The sequence below is a fragment of the Antechinus flavipes genome, chromosome 2 (assembly GCF_016432865.1).
Source record: "Antechinus flavipes isolate AdamAnt ecotype Samford, QLD, Australia chromosome 2, AdamAnt_v2, whole genome shotgun sequence".
NCBI classification, from domain to species: domain Eukaryota; kingdom Metazoa; phylum Chordata; class Mammalia; order Dasyuromorphia; family Dasyuridae; genus Antechinus; species Antechinus flavipes.
The window spans coordinates 77173028-77189722 of NC_067399.1; the positions used below are offsets into that span (position 1 = coordinate 77173028).

General features: G+C 33.6%; 1 protein-coding gene across 1 annotated transcript in view; it reads left to right on the plus strand.

Moving 5' to 3' along the window:
* Nucleotides 1–16695, plus strand: part of WWOX (WW domain containing oxidoreductase) — a 1223908-nt gene that overhangs the window by 96648 nt on the left and 1110565 nt on the right. The window contains exon 5 of the mRNA XM_051975106.1: nucleotides 10421–10527. Coding sequence (XP_051831066.1) covers nucleotides 10421–10527 — 107 coding nt within the window. The remainder of the gene's footprint in view (nucleotides 1–10420; nucleotides 10528–16695) is intronic.

The following is a 16695-nucleotide window of genomic DNA, read 5'->3' on the forward strand; positions in this document are numbered from 1 at the left end:
GTGAAATCTTAGAGTTGTATTTATTATTAGTAATTTGGAAAATATTTTCATGTTGCCATTTTTAATTTCTATATCAGAAAACTGTTCATACCCTTTGACCATTTCCCTATTTTGGAATGGCTCATAGTGATATATATTTGTGTTAATTGCCTGTATATTTTGCATATCAGACTTTTAGTAATGGTACTTGATATATTCTTCTACAAATTCTATTTTTATTGATTTCTTTTTGCAGACATTAATCTCAGTGCCTTTTTTTCTGCCCCACTCTAAATTATCCTGTCTTTATACTGTTTTTATACATTTTTTTTGTAAACTGAGTCACCTATCAAATTTTGGGCTCTTGGAGGGAAGGGATTATTTTTTTCCTTTCTTTTTATCCCTACTGCTTAGCATAATATTTGATATATAGTATTTGCTCATTAAATACTTATTAACTGACTGATACATATTTATTTTGTATTTTATATAGTAAAAATTGCCTCATAGATTATTGTTGGAAAGAGAAACAATGCTTGTGTTCACACCTTTAGAGAGCTCATATAAGCAAGAAGCTCTTAGGGCCAGAGAGCACTCTGGGAGGAAACCCATAATCCCATTCTCGGATCCCACAATCCCACTCTCGGAGAAGGAGCATAAATAAAGCTTCAGTGAGCCAGTCAAGTTAGTTCAGCTGAAAAGATTGAGAGGGGAGCGTCAAGTGAGTTCAGCCAGAAGTTCTCTCTCAGAGGTAAGAGAGATTCATTCCATCTTCCACCTTTGTGCTGCTGGAAGCTGAAGAAAGCAGAGGCAAAGGATAACTACAAGAGCTCTTGGAACCAAGCAGAAAGATAGGCCTCTAAGAAAAACTAACCAGGCTATTTTGGAGGAAGCAATAAAAGATTTGAACTTTTAGAACCTGGCTGCATTTGAGTGATTATTACTTTTAATTGAAACTAAGGCTGCCTCCAGAAAACCTCCCCAAGAAACCTGCTCCCAGAGAGAACCATCTTATATTATTATTTTAAAGAAGAAGAATTCCATAGTTTATTACATTTTTTTTTTTTTTTTTTTACATTTTGAGTTCCAAATTCTCTTCTTTCCTCCTATTCCTTTCTTCACAAGAAGGCAAGTAAAGTGATATCAGTTATAAATGTGAAATAATGTAAAACATATTTCCATATTAGCCATATTGAAAAAAATTAAGAAAGTCACAAAACAATACTTCTGTTGGCACTTAGAGTTCAATTATCTCTCTGGAGATAGCATTTTTTTTTTTTTTAATATTGAGTCCTTTGATGTTGTCTTGGTCCATGCATAAATCAGAGAAGTCAGTGGTTCATCACAAATCTTTGCTGTTACCATGCACAATGATCTTCCGGTCCTTCTCACTTTACTTTAGATCAGTTTGATTAAAACTTTGCAAGTTTTTTTCTGAAGCCACTCTCCTTGTTATTTCTTATAGTAAAATAATACTTCATCAAAATCATATGCTACAACATATTCCCCAGTTGCTGAGTATTACTTCAATTTTCAATTTTTTGTCTCCACAGAAAGAAGTGCTATAAATACTTTTGTACTTCTAAGTCCTTTTCCTTTTCCTTTGATCTCTTGGGAGATACAGACTTTGCTGGATCAAAGTTTTATAGTCTTTTGGTGCATAGTTTCTAATTGTTCTCCAGTATGGTTGCGATCAGTTCATAGTTCACAACTCCACCAAGTTTATTAGTGTTAACTCCAGAATCTGGAGTTATCTGAGAGGTGTGAGGTGGTATCTCATAATTGTGTTGGGTATATTTTTCAGTGCCAGCAAAGGTTCTCCTATAGATTTCTTTATTACCAGTTATTCCACCTCCTTACTTTTACTGTCCTTGGGTTGACAGCCTTCAAAGCTGTTGCTACTACTATCACAGCTTCCAAGTTATATCACTGGTACTGCAACTATGATATTGCAGATCTCTTCTACAGACTTCCTCTGACTTCTTGTTGGCTCTGGTGTTCTCAAGTTTTGTTTGAGGAGTTTTAAAGTTGTTTAGGGGGAATGATGGGAAAGTTCAACTGGATTGCTATCTATCCGCAGCCATTTTGGCTTTGCATCCTCTCCATCAGTCTTTGCCTAAAAAAAAAAAAAAAAAAAAAAAAAGAGTTTACCCTTGTTTTATTTTAAAATTGACTTTAAATATTTTTGTTTGAATTCAATGCTAACTTCTTATAATTTAGCTAGTTTAATTCTAAACACTGTTATGAAATTAATTTTATAAGATGAATCAGGTTATAAAATTTAGTAAACCATTTCTGTTATTATTTTGCACAAATTTTGGCACAGTGGATTGGTTAAGCACTTCTATATGTAGTTAATTATACTATCATCAGCTACAGTGTTATAAGAATGAGAAATGCTGTTCTTATGGGTTTGAAATAGTTCTGTTAACAACACATAAAATTATTAAACATGTCTTTTAGAAAATGTTTCCTAGATATTATAACAGAAAAAAAAAGGTGATCATATTTGCTAAACTCTACTATATTTTGAAATGTCTATATTCAGTTTCCTAGTTTTTAAGGGAATGATTCTGTCCTATCCATTGCATGTTCTGAAACTAGATCATCTTATTTCTCAGATATAGAAAGCTAATGAGGCAGAAGCCAAAGAAATAAATTGCTGAATTACAAATTCCTGAAATCAGAGAAGAAAGCATGTTTATACCTATTGCTTCCATATTGTAAGTTAGACCCATAACTTCACAATTTAAGGAATGAATAATTAGTTTTGTATGGTTGTCCCCACCATTGATGAACATTACAGCCCATCCATGCCATAACAGATAGCTTTATATTTTGGATTAGACAAAGAAACAGATTGCTGGACTATAAATTCCTAAGACAAGAGAAGAAAGCATGTTTGTGCATATTTGCCTTGGTTTTCTTATATGTAAAATGAACCAGAGAAGGAAGTGGCAAACTACTCTCATATCTTTGCCAAGAAAACTCAAATGGGGACATGTAGAGTTAGACACAACTGAAAAATGACTAAATTGGCTTTAATTAAACATATAATAGATGACTCATCTCTCCTATACCTTGCTCCTTTACAGTTTACTTTAGAAAATAATGATAATAATTTAAATAAGATTTTTGGAGCACTTTAAGATTTGCAGATATTTTTACAAATATTTCATTTGATTCCTCATTTGATGTAGGGATCAAATCAAATGTTGCTGTTCCTATTATAGAATGTTCCCATCATAGAATACGATGTTCTGGCATTTTACACATTCAGTACAATGTTATTCACAAATGGGAGAATCTATGTTACTACACCATTTATAAGGAATCTCTTTTCTTTTTAGATTCTTATGAAGATCTTCAAGACTGTGACAAAAATCTTTGAGCATATATTTCCTTGTTTAATGCTTTGAATAATATTAATAATTAGATCTTGTTAATTGACATTTTTCCTATTAGATTCTTTAAGAAATCTTTATTTTTACATTATATTTTAACATGTGACTGGGAGACATTTTGTTTGAGGAACACTTTTACAGTGTGGCATTTTGCTTACAGATATGCCTTTTGGTTTTAACCAATAATCAGTAAACACAACAGGATCTAGTTTGTATCTTTCAGGTAATTATGTACTTTTCAAGATATGTTCCATTTTAAAATATCACTTACAAACAGTCTGCCTCTTCTTTCTTAATAATTTCACCAAAGATGCCTTTGATATACATATAGCTTATTCTTATGAAGATTTTACAGAGTTGGCAAAATAGGCATATAGATGGGCAGTTATTGATACTATACTTTTGATTTTCTTTCTGCAATTGCTCTTTCACGTATGATGAGAATTCATTATTAAGTGTCTTAACACTATTTTTTTTCCAGCACAAATTTTTTTTATTCTTATTTGGTTCAGATCAGCAGTTTTTCTTGTAGTGTTTTCCTTTATTTGGGACTATGATGTTAAATTCCTATGTGCTGACTCCAGTGTCAATATTTGAAAAAAAATTTTTTTTCTATATCAACAGATCTTTTCCATTTTCATTTATTTATTGTCTTTCTAATTTCATTCTTAAATATTCTTGGGATGTTTAATTGGGACATCAAATTTCATATTGACTTCTTTTCCTTACTTCTCACTTTTTTTATGAAGCAATATTGGCTCATGATCTTCTACCATTCTTCTTTGTAAGTTTTTACATGTGTTTATTTTTAATTTTTTTTTTTCCTGAGGCAACTGGGGCTAAGTGATTTGCCCAAGATCATACAACTAGGAAGTGTTAAGTGACTGAGGTCAGATTTTAACTCAGGACCTCCTGACTTCAGGGCTAGTGCTCTATTCATTGCCCTATCTAGCTGCCCCCATGTGTGTTTATTTTTTAACCTGGTATTAGATAGTCTCCTCTCCCTCCTTTGCCGAGAGTCAGGTATTATTGAAGTAATTTCTTAACTAATTTACCTAGTTAAATTTCTTTAAAATTTAATAGTTTAAATTTTTTTCTTTTATGAGGCATTTGGAGTTAAATGACTTGCCTAGGGTCACATAGCTAGGAAGTGTTAAGTATCTGAGATTAGATTTAAACTATGGTCCTCCTGACTCCAGGACCAGTGTTCTATCTACTGTGCTAACCAGCTGCCTAAAAACTTGATAGTTTTTAAAAAATAAATATTTTACAGTTTAAGTGACTCATTTAAGTAGATCATATTGGTGTTGATTAAATTGTAACCCATCTCTTCCTCTCCCCCCCAAAAAAATTGGTTTTGATTCTATTTTATTCTGATAAGTCAGTGGTAAACTATATAGTTTATTTAGAAATAACTTCTACACTGATAACCATCAATTTCTAAAATCATTGGTTAAAATGGTTAAATTAATTTTCAATTTCTTTTCAATCTTATTTGATGATTCCCATATCTAGTACTTCCTCTTATTTTTTAAAGGAAATGTTTATGAAATAAAAGTGCAAAGGGCTGAAACTTTGATTTGATGAATTGGTGTTGGAGCACTTAAGGCTAATTACTAATTGGACCATACTCTATTAGCATATGTTTCGAAAATGTCCCTTCCCACTATTCTGTCCTGGTTCCATCTTTTGGTGTATACAGAGAATTGTGGGAAGGATTAAGGGATGGAATAAGACAAGCCAGAGTCACTTTGGCAGTAGTCTAGGAGAAGGAAGGTCGTGGAGATCCTGTGTCCATTCCCTTCATTTCTACCCCTAAAAACCAAGAATAAAGACCAAGGACTTTTGCTTATCCTGACTCCGGCTGATTCTAAGGTAACTGGGGTGCTAACTCGGTCTTTACATAAAAGTGTGAGACTTTTCTATTATTTAGATAGTTTTAAAATTTTTGGCTTATTTTTCTTTTAAAATAAACATATTTCTCTAGCATTTTAATATTTACAAAGTAGTTTTCTTTGATGAAAGCCTCTTTGAAAGAACTATGATTTCCAGTACTTTTACTTTCTTCCCTTGTGGTCACTTTTTTTGTTGAAATTAAACTATTGGTTTGCATTATTAAATTTATTAAATTGAATATATTTAAGTGGAAATTTTTTAGCAAGTTCTTTGCAGAATTTTCTTGTCTCTTCATTTATTTTGCAACTCCTGTTGGCATATTAGCTGTAGTTATTTTCATGGTGGTCTTTTTGCAAATGTTATAAAAAGCATTAGAATAAAAAATAATCAAGCATCCCATGAAATTATCTTTCTTATTGTCTGTTGACGCACAATTAAAACAGCTCTGCCATTCCAATTGTTGGGCTTGGCATCAGGAAGACTCATCTTCATCACTTCAAATCCAGCCTTAATTGCTTAGTGACTGTGACCCTGGCCAAGTCACTTAACCCTCTTTGCCTCCTCATCTGTAAAATGAGGTGGAGAAGAAAATGACAAACCACTCTTATTATCTGTCATGAAAACTCCAAATGGGGTTAGCAGAGTAGAACACAAGTGAAATGACTGGGCAGCCACAAAGAGTATGAGGCAATATTGAAATTCAGGTCTTCCAAACTCCAAATCTAACATTCTAATACATGATGTACATGATGTATAGTTATCTTCGTTTTATATTTGAGCAAATTGAGGTATAAAGAAGAGCCCATAGTCACAGAGCTAATAAATGTTGGAGTTGAATTTAAATTTAATTTGTACATTTGGCTCCATGTCTAGACTTTCTGCCATACTATATTATTCTGATCTGAAGCAGATCATGGTTGTAATTGTCAGTGAACTTGTATTTTATCTTAGAAGCTTTAGGGAGTCATAACAGGCTTTTTGAAAAGGGAAATAATCTGGTCAAAATTCTGTTAAGAGATAATTCTGAGGATAAGTATTTCACATAAAATAGAGATAATAAAACTTGCAATCTGGGAAAGCTTTTCAAGTTAATTACAGTTATAGTAATGCTGTTTGTGCCTAAGCTATTCTAAGGCTCTTCTCTTAATCCAATCAATGGAAGCTTTGTCCCAATATTGTAGTATTCCTTTTTTACTTTCTCTCTCTTTTTGATCTTTCTTACAAAAAAGTAACAAAGCCAAGTAGCATCATTAATTTACTTCAAAATTCAGAAAGTATCTAGAAATTTATCCAAGAGTTTTACTTTTTTTTTTCCTGTTACTTTTTATGATTATGGGTAAATTCTTTTGAATTGAAAGTGAAGTAGTTTTTGACTATTTTACATTACTTCCATATGGCTGTCAGCATTTCATTAGGCTGATTGATGTTGCATATCACTCAGCAAAATTTCTTCTGGGTACTTATTTCCATCAGGTGTTGGAACAGCTGGCCTTCTTTTTTTTTTTTTTTTTTCATGTTTCTTCTCCTAAAATATCGAAGTACTTTTTGAATCCTGGAGGCACCATTATTAAAATTTGGTGCCATTGCCTAGCACCATTGATGCTGATGACTGATCTTCAGCTTGTAATTTGGTAGAATGGAATAGTAGAAGGAACTTTGGTTTGTAATTAGAGGACATCGGTTTAGATTCTAGCTCTGCTGTTTGTCACTTGTGTGACCCTCAACGTATCAGTTAGCCTCTTAAGTAAGTGATCTCTGAAATATAGTCTTGCTTCAAAATTATGTTCCTGTGAATATATTTCTATTTCTTCTATATGTACCAAAGAAGAGCCTGATCTAAATGTGCACAGAAACAATATTTAAAATTCTTTGAGAACTTGAATGATTTCATATAGCTACTCCCTTTTCTCCAGTCTCATACACACTCTTTTGGTTTCAGCAATCATCATCTCATTTAGATTATTGCAATAACCTCCTAATTGGCTTTCATATTTTCCTATTTTCCCCTTTCCAATTCATCTTTCATTTAGTTGCCAAATTAATATTCCTAAATTTCAGATTTGGCCTGGTCACTCTACTAACTCAGAAATTTCAGTGCCTCTCTGTTGCTCCAGGAATTATATTTATGGCTTCTTTAGCCTGGTATTAAGGCCTTCACATTTAAAGCTTACCTTTTCATATGTAGTTCATTTTTTCCTTCATACTCTGTGTTCTAGTCTAAGTGACCCTAAACCTACTCTTTGAATTTGATAGGCCATCCTTTAGCTCCTTCAGATCTTTCCACAGGTTAAGCTTCCATGCATTCATTTTGTAGTATCCCTTGGCTTCTTTTGGGATACGGTTTAGATGCTGCTTCTTACTTGAAGTCTTCCTTAATCTTCTCTGTTAATACCTGTCTTCAATGTATCTTGTTTTTTCCTGTTTGTGTATCTGAATCCAGTGCCTGGAATAATTCTCTTTGTAGGAACTATATTAATGCTTGTTGAATTGAATTGAAATGTGTATTGTTAGCATCACAAGTTAAGGTTTTTAAAAACACAGTCTAGAATGTAGGGCAGGAAACAGTTTTTGAAGTAATAACCTTCTTCCAAGATTTCTCTAAAATAGTATGCTTTGCTGAGTTCTTTAGTTTATCGACATAGAGGTGGCCCCAAATATTGTTATGTGCTTAATGATCATTTACTTAAAAAACCCAGGGCCAACCCCATGCCAAAATAAATTAATTATTGGAAGAGAAATTTGGAGAGTTATAATGATGATGATTCACATATACACAGTGCTTTGCAATTTAATGTTTTCTTGAAAATTACCTTGTGATTTAAATTATACAGGTATTATTATTCCCATTTTCAAGGTAAGGTAAAATGCTGTAAGTTTGCTAGAGTTAACTGGTTAATAAGTGGAAAAGCCAGGATTTGGGACTCAAATCCAATACTCCAAATACAATTTCAGTTCTCTTTGCATTTCCCTCTTTTAAATTATATAAGATTGACTGACATAATTCCCTCCTCCTCTCATTTTACTTGTCCTTTTCTTTTCCTATACCCTTTTCTTTACTGCCATTCTACATTTCCATCCTTGCTTTTTATTACAATTGATTTATCTGTACAATTACAAGTGCTGTACAAGAAAGACCACAGTGAGATATAGTATATCAGATTTTTAAGGTTATATAAATCTTTCCCCAAATTGACACCTATTTACAATATATTTTGGGTATAAAAAAACCAAACCAAACCAAAACCTGATATCCCTAAAGCAAGCTCTCAATAGATAACTTTGGCAAAGTGAATTTAGGTTAAAACCTGAACTTTCATGTAGAAAAATTCACTTGATCTTAACACCAGGTTAATTTATAGTCTGTGATATGTTGTGCCGTGCTTGCTTTGGGGTGGTAATTTGGTAAGGGGGTGGGCAGCATTAAGGCAACACCACAATTTCCAGTTTGTCTGAGATCTAGAGGTTTTGGTGGATTGCAAGTTCCATATGAGTCATTGGGGATATTATAGCTTCAAAAGCTAATAAAATCTTAATTTGAATTAATAGTGGAATGATTTCCAGGAAAAAAAAAAAAAAAAAGGATGGTTGTCCTATTGTACTTTAGCCTTATGTGATTAGTCACTTAGTTAGCAGACTTTTTTTTTTTTTTTTAAGTGCTTAACCAAGACCTTGGTTAAGTGCTGGAATTACAAAGGAAAACAAAAGGTCCTTGATTTCAAGGAACTCTTATTGTGGTTGTACCCTAGGATCACAGATTTGAGGCTAAAGGAGAAGAAGTTAAAGGTTATTTGATGTAACATTTTTTATTGGATGAGAAAAAAGAGATCCAGAAAGATTAGGTGATTTGTCTAGGGTCACACTGATAGTAAAATGGCAGAACTGAGATTTGAACCCAGGTCTTTTCTCTGTAAATGCAGTGCTTTACAGTATTGTATTGAGCTTTAGGTACTACCTTTAAAAGATCTGCAGAATAAACTGAGGATTGGCTAATTTGGGGAGGAAAAAGCAGGAATAATAACTGTTTTCAAAAATTTGAAGGACTTTGGAAGAGGGATTATGTGTATTCTACTCAGCCTCAGTGATCTTAATTAAGAAAAGTGAGTAGAAGTTGAGTAGAGGAAGATTTAAACTTGATATAAGGAAAAGCTTCTTACAATTACAGTTGATAGCAAAAGTGTAGTGGTCTGCTTCAGGAAGTATTCCATTATCCTTCCTTGGAAATCTGTCTTCCTGTAAAAACTGGATAACCATTTGTTAGGAGTGTTTAGAGGGGATTTATTTCAAGGCACAGAAGGCAGCTAGGTGACTCAGTGAAAAGGATCTAGATCTGGAGTCAGGCAGATTTGAGTTCAGATTTGGCCTTAGATGGTCACTAGCTCTACCACTGAAGAAGGAAATGGCAAATTGCTCCAGGATCTTTGCCAACAAACCCCAAATTGGGCCATGAATAGTTGAACATGACTGAATAGCAACAAAATTTTAAATGGACAGGTTAATTAGAAGGCCTCTGTAGTATTTTTCAACTCTGAAATTCTCTTTAATTGGAAATGATCTCTGAATAGAAATAAGTGATAATTTATTAAATATATCCGAGAGCTCTTTGATAGACTATAACTTGGTTCATTTCACTATTATTAAGTGACTGCTGGATTAGATATTGTTGTGGCAGTTTGTCTCCCTTATTCACTTCTCCCCCTAACGACCAAGGACTTTAATTTACCCTGACTCTGGTTGATCCTGAATCCCTCCAGGAAGCTAGCCCATACTTTACAGTAATGTAGATTTTGTTAAGAGAAGTAAATATGATATAGCTGAAAATATTGGTGGAAGCCCAGTTTTGGAGAAGTATTTTTTTTTTTTTTTTGTCTTAGGGGAAGTCGGACAACCCCTGAAAAATTTTGAGTCAAAGAGTCAGAACTCTTTGGTCAGAACTGTGAAGGAGAATAGGTTTAGGTAATGGGAAGGACAGACTGAGCAAAGGAGATGATGATTGGAGATAATTATTTCAAGTTTAAAATCACAAGATTATCACAGTTATATTGATGCCAAGATCCAGATTTGAGGTCACATCTCAAAGATAACTAAACAGGTATTTTGCTAACATATACATCCCCTGTTCCTTCTTTTTCTTTAAATCATAGGATTTGAAACAGCAAAGTCTTTTGCTCTCCATGGTGCCCAGGTTATCTTGGCCTGCAGGAATATGGCAAGAGCTAATGAAGCTGTGTCACGCATTCTACAGGAGTGGGTAAGGAAATAATTTTTTTTTTAATGTACCATGTATGTAATACTGGCAAATAATTGAAGGTTTTGGATATTCTTTAGTTTTGAATGTAATAGTTTTCATTATGGCAAAAGTCTTCCTTAATTTGGATATATTATACACATATCAGAAGGAAACTAACTGATTTTGTTTACTTTTCATTGCATGTTTTTTTTTTTCCCCGAAATCACTTCAGCCAACACTTAATAAATTCTTTCTCTGAATAGGGCATCATATTAGCTATCAAGAATTCAAAGACATATATGTCATAGTCTCAGAATTTAGGGAATTTGTCTTCTCCATGGGATCAGCTTGTTGTTAGAGGCAGTATGAGGAAAGAGAGTGTATATTAGCTCTTGGCAATCAGCAAAGGTTTTATTTTGGGACTTTATGTCTGAGCAGAGCCTGAAATAAAAAAAAGTAAAGGATTTAGGCAGGTGGATGGGAAAGAGAAAGCATTATAGACATCAAAGATAGCTTTTGTGAAATCATGGTAGTGAAGACATGCCAATTCTGGGAAAAAACCCTAGTATTCTAGTGTTCTTGGAATATAGAGATCAGGGAGTAATGTAAAATGAGGCTGAAAAGTATAGTTGAAGCATATTCAAGAGGGCCTTGAATGCCCACTTATGTGCTAATAAAACTGATGATTTACTTTAAATGGAAGAATATTTGCAGCATTTATATAATGTTCAGTACAATAGAACAAGAGGACTTAAGCTAATCTTAGAAAAAGAAATTGAACAAGCCACAAATGATTCCCAAAGGAAAAAATAAACAATAAAAATAAATATATTTACTAGATTTAAACATTGAATTTTATCAGATCTTCAAAATAAAATGAAATCCATTGTTACATAAATTGATTTTGTTTAAAAAAAGGGGGGGGGGTTAAGAAAGGGTACTACCAAAATTTTTTGTGATCCAAATTTGATCTGTTATCTAACCCAAGAGAAATAAAATTTTGTTAATGTTGTTCAGTTCAGTCATGTCTAATTTTTTCTGACCCCATAGTTTTCCACTATTTCCTAAAGTCTGCCCAAGTTCATGATCATTGTTTCCATGACACTCTTTATCCATCTCATCATCCACTGTCCCTTTTCCTTTTTTCCCTCAATCTTTCCCAACATCAAGATTAAGTTCTGTCTTCTCATTATGTAGCTAAAGTATTTAAGCATCAGCTTCAGTATTTGATCTCCCAATAAATAGTCTGAATAGTCTGAATTAAATATTGACTAATTTGATCTCCTTGCTCTCCAATTTATTTGCAGAAGTCTTTCCCAGCATCATAAAGCACCTATTCTATGATGTTTAACTTTCCTTATTGTCCCACCCTTATAGTCATATATTGCTATTGGAAAAACCATAAGTTTTACTTTGCATTCCTTAGTGAGCAAAGTGATCTCTTTGATTTTTTAATGTGCTGTCCAAATTTGCCATAGCATTTCTTCCAAGGAGCAAGTGTCTTTTAATTTCATGACTGCAGTTGCTATCTGCAGTCACTTTTGAGCCTAAGAACATAAAATTTGAAACTGTTCCATTTCTTCTCCCTTTATTTGCCAAGAAGTGATGGGATCAATTGCCAAGATCTTAGTTTTTTTTTTTTTTTTAATTTATGTTAACTTTCAATATAGCTTAACAGAGAAAGATAACTATAAACCAATATTCCTAATGAACATTGATGCAAAAAATTAAAATAAAATATTGGCAGAGCAACTCTATATACAGAGTTTATAAACTATGATCAGATTAGATTTATATCATTAATGTAGGGTTATTTATGAGTTGAGCTTTGAAGCAATCTAAGGATTATAAAAGATAGAGATGTAAAGGAAGAATATTGTAGCTATATGGGACAGCCTGTGCTAAGGAAGAAAAAAGAGATAGAATGTTATAGGTGAGGTACAAGAAAACAAGTTTATTTAGATCCCAGAGAATGTGAAAGGGAAGTCCTTTATAATTAATCTGGAAGAGTAGGTTGAAACCATAGGCAAACAAGATGAATTCACACAATGATCAAGCTGTTGAACAGCTGTTGAAAACAACCTGCTTGATCCCTTCAGATGGACGGCTTCAGTTCATGCATAGATGATGTTGATAAATATTTTGTATAGATAAAAAGTAAGCATTATAGGTTAGTAGCTATTGATTTTCTCTTGTTACATAGTATTTAAATGTTAATCCTACATTTCAGTCTAGAGAACAATATAGATTTCTTTAGAATATCACTCATTATTAAAGACATCCCTAGTAGAAATTTTAAGGTTTTTTTTTTTTTGTGATCTAGTTATTTACTATAATTAATAAATATAATTTAAATGAAACAGTACATATCGAATTATATTTGAAGCATACATCTAATTACTAGTAATAATAATAATTTCACTTGCAGCATACCTGCCTACTGAGAGGTTTTTAAGATGCAACAAAGTTAAAAGCAAAATAAACTTATTTGCTGTTACTCAAACAAGAAACTCTTATCTCCCTTTAGTGTATTTTCATTATCTATCTTTCTGTTTCCAGAATTCTCTTCTTTATCTCTCTGCTTCCTGGCCTCCTGGGGCTTCTTTCAAGTCTCTGTTGAGATCTCATCAATAAGAAGTCTTTCCTAGTCCTCCTTAATATTAGTATCTTCTCTGTGTTCAAAATCTCCATTTTATCCAGTTTATAGCTTGTTTGTATGTAGTATTATCTCCTCATTAAATTGTGGAGCTCCTTGCCTTTCTTTGTATCCCCAGTACATATTACTATTACTGGTACTTAGTAGGTACTTAATAAATGTTTAATGACATAATTTGCCATTGGATGCAGTGAAATGGAGGCATATGGGACTGGTTGAAGAACTTGGCCATATCCTGTGGAATTTATATAAAATCGGGAAGCTCATTTGGAATTGAGTAGTAGCCAAATTCCTAAGTAATATTTGGCCTTGGTCTCAGACTTGATTTCTTCTCTCCTTACCCTTGTTTGGAGAAGGCTCTTGTGAACTTCCTGGGACTGGAAGATTTGAACTTTTCATTAATGTACTAGCAATACTCATGGAATAGCAATGACAGACAGCCCTGTCAGTGTTGGGACCTAGAATCAAACCAAACCAAACCAAACTAAAAAAACAAAAACAAAAACAAAAACAAAAACCCAAAAATAGATACTCTGAGGAAAGAAGGCAGTTTCAGGGTTTCAGGGAGCCCAGCAGAGAAGCAGCAGAGGCTTCAGAAATATTCTATGCAGGAGAGGAAAGGACTTTTAAGAACCAACAACTCTGACTTTCCCTTTTACCATGTGTGAGTCCTAAACTTAAGCCCACTTTCCACGTACTCTCTATATAATCATGAGAAGTGCATGAGATGGGAAATGTTTCATTTAAAGAATCAGCAAACTCTCTCTTACAGGCCAAATCTGGTCCTATGAGCCTCTTCTTCTGAAGTAAATAGCTGCTTTCTAAAAGCTAATTAAATATGGATTATTAATCAATTTCTTTTTTTTAATAGCTTTTTATTTACAAGTTATATGCATAGGTAATTTTACAGCATTGATAGTTGCCAAACCTTTTGTTCCAATTTTTCCCCTCCTTCCCCCCACCTTCTCCCCCAGATGGCAGGTTGACCAATACATGTTAAATATGTTAAAGTATAAATTAAATATAATATAAGTATACATGTCCAAACAGTTGTTTTGCTGTACAAAAAGAATCGGACTTTGAAATAGTGTACAATTATGCTGTGAAGGATGATTAATTAATTTCAAAAGATAACCTATAAGTAAGCACACTGAGGGGGAGCACATTTGGAGTTACTTTTAAGTTACAGATTTAGAGAAGATACCCTGAAGAGATAGCCCTAGATTTTCCAGAGGGAATCAAATCTGCCTTTTGGGTATCCAATCTGTGTTGCAAGTGGAAGTTGGGAATACAATTTATGCTACATTCAAAAGGAATGCCATATAAATTTTTTTGGAGGGAGTGATGCTGAGGAACGGTACTAGCATCTGTATGAGATGAAGAAAGACTCAATTATAAGGTATCATTTTAGCAGAGTTTTGAATGAAATAAGACAATTTAGGAGATGGAGATGAAGGGAAGTGCATTCCATGTATGTCACAGAGCCAGCAGGACACAGACATAGTAGGATTATTTGTGATGGACACCAAGAAAGCCAGTTTTATTGTGATATGTGATAATGTTAAAAAGCCAAGAACATGAGTTTATAGGGAGTCAGTAGACCTTATTGAGTGGCATAGTCAGACCTATGCTATAGGATAATCAGCTGGAAGGAAGTTATCTTGGAGAGGGATGAGACTTGAGACAAGAAAACCAATTAGGAGGTTATTGTCAGAATTCTGGTGAGAGTTGATGATATAAAGTGGTAGTGTGGTGCTCATGTGAAGAAAGAAAGTTGGAGAGTTGACAACTTTTTATCTTATCATCTTTTTCCTATTAGTTTGAATTTGTTCACATATTTCAATTACTTAAAAATCTTTTTTTTATAAAAAACAAAATAAATTAAAAAAACAGTTTTGGATAGGAGGGATGTTATGAAATTTAGAATGATAAGACGGCAATTGAATGACTATGTGGAGTGAGGAAGTGAGACATTAAGCATAATGTTGATGGTTGCATTGATTATTTCAAGGATGGTAGTACTTTAAATGAAAACAGAGAAGTTTGAAAGAGCTGTGTGTTTTGTGGGGAAAATAAAGAATTTAGTATTGGACATGTTCAATTTGAAATCTCTGAGAATATAACCAGTTTGAAGTAGCCAAAAAGCAATTAGAGATGCATAACTGGAATTGAGAAAAGACTATTGCAGAATATATAGATGAGTCATCTGTAGAAAGATGATAATTAAACTCATGGGAGCTAATAAAATTGCCAATTAAGAGAATGTGGAGAGAGAAGGGCCCCAATACTCTTGGGATACACCCACAGTTAGGTTTTTGTGATGTGGCTGATGAGCTAGCAAAGAAGATTCAGAAAGAAGAAGACGAGAACTCCAAGGGAGTAGTGTCACACAAACCCAAAGGAAAGTATGTACGGGGAGAGCAATGTCAGATGCTGCAGAAGAGTTAGGAAGAATGAGTTTTGAGAAAAGGCTATTGGCTATCAGATGAATTAAGGGATCACTTTTTTTTCTTTAAAAAATATTATTTGCTTTAATCAGCCAAGATATACCTTTCATTTTCTTATTCCAACAATCCTTTTATTCCTCTTCTCCATACCCTGGACCCTCAAAAATTGAGAATACAAAAATAACATGCAAACATGTATAGTCAATCAAAGTAGATTTCCATATTGGTCATGTCCCAGAATTTTTATCTCATTCTTCTTCATTTATCTCATTCTCTTCTCTTATCAAGAGGTGAGTACCACATTCCTACCCATTAATTTCCTGTACTCTAGGTTGTTCATTATGTTGATGAGTTAAACATAAGATACTTATGCATTCTAATTATGTGGGGATCAGTAAGTAGAGATTAAATATTAGCTAGGAGGGACTGTGTGAGAAGGTTGTCTTCTGGAGAAAATGAAAGGAATTGAGATCAAGGGGACGTATTGAAAGGTTGGCTTTGCTAAGCAGAAATGTGTTTGCTCATCTTCTGTGGGGTCTATATAGTAGATGCACATTTGATTGACCATTAATGTCTACTAGTGAGATGGAAGCACCAAGTCAGATTTATACACATCAGTACATGTAATCATTCTATTATTTGACATCTATTCAGTTATCTATTCAGTGAAACAAAAAGCAACTCCTATTAGAAAGAACCACCAAACTGATTCCTGAAGGTTCCAGTAAGCATATTTCCTCCTGGAGCTCATGACAAGGTTCTCTCTCTACCTAGCTGGAGGCCATGTTTCTCCCTTCGAGGTTGCCTTCTGGCAAGTCTCCATCAATTAGCACTGGCATTGAATGAACAGGAGATACTTGAATTTCTGGGGAAGGTAGGAGTCTGTCCTAATCATCAACTGTGAGCAGACTGATGATTGGGATCTTTAATGATTTTTTGTGATTCTGGTTTAGAGTGTTTATAAGTTACATCTAAGTGTTTGTTGGTGATTTTCTAATCTTATAATGAAAGGAAACTGCCAGTAAAAGCCTAAATTTTCTAATGTCATGTACAAATACACATGGTTTTTAACCTATTTTGGGGACA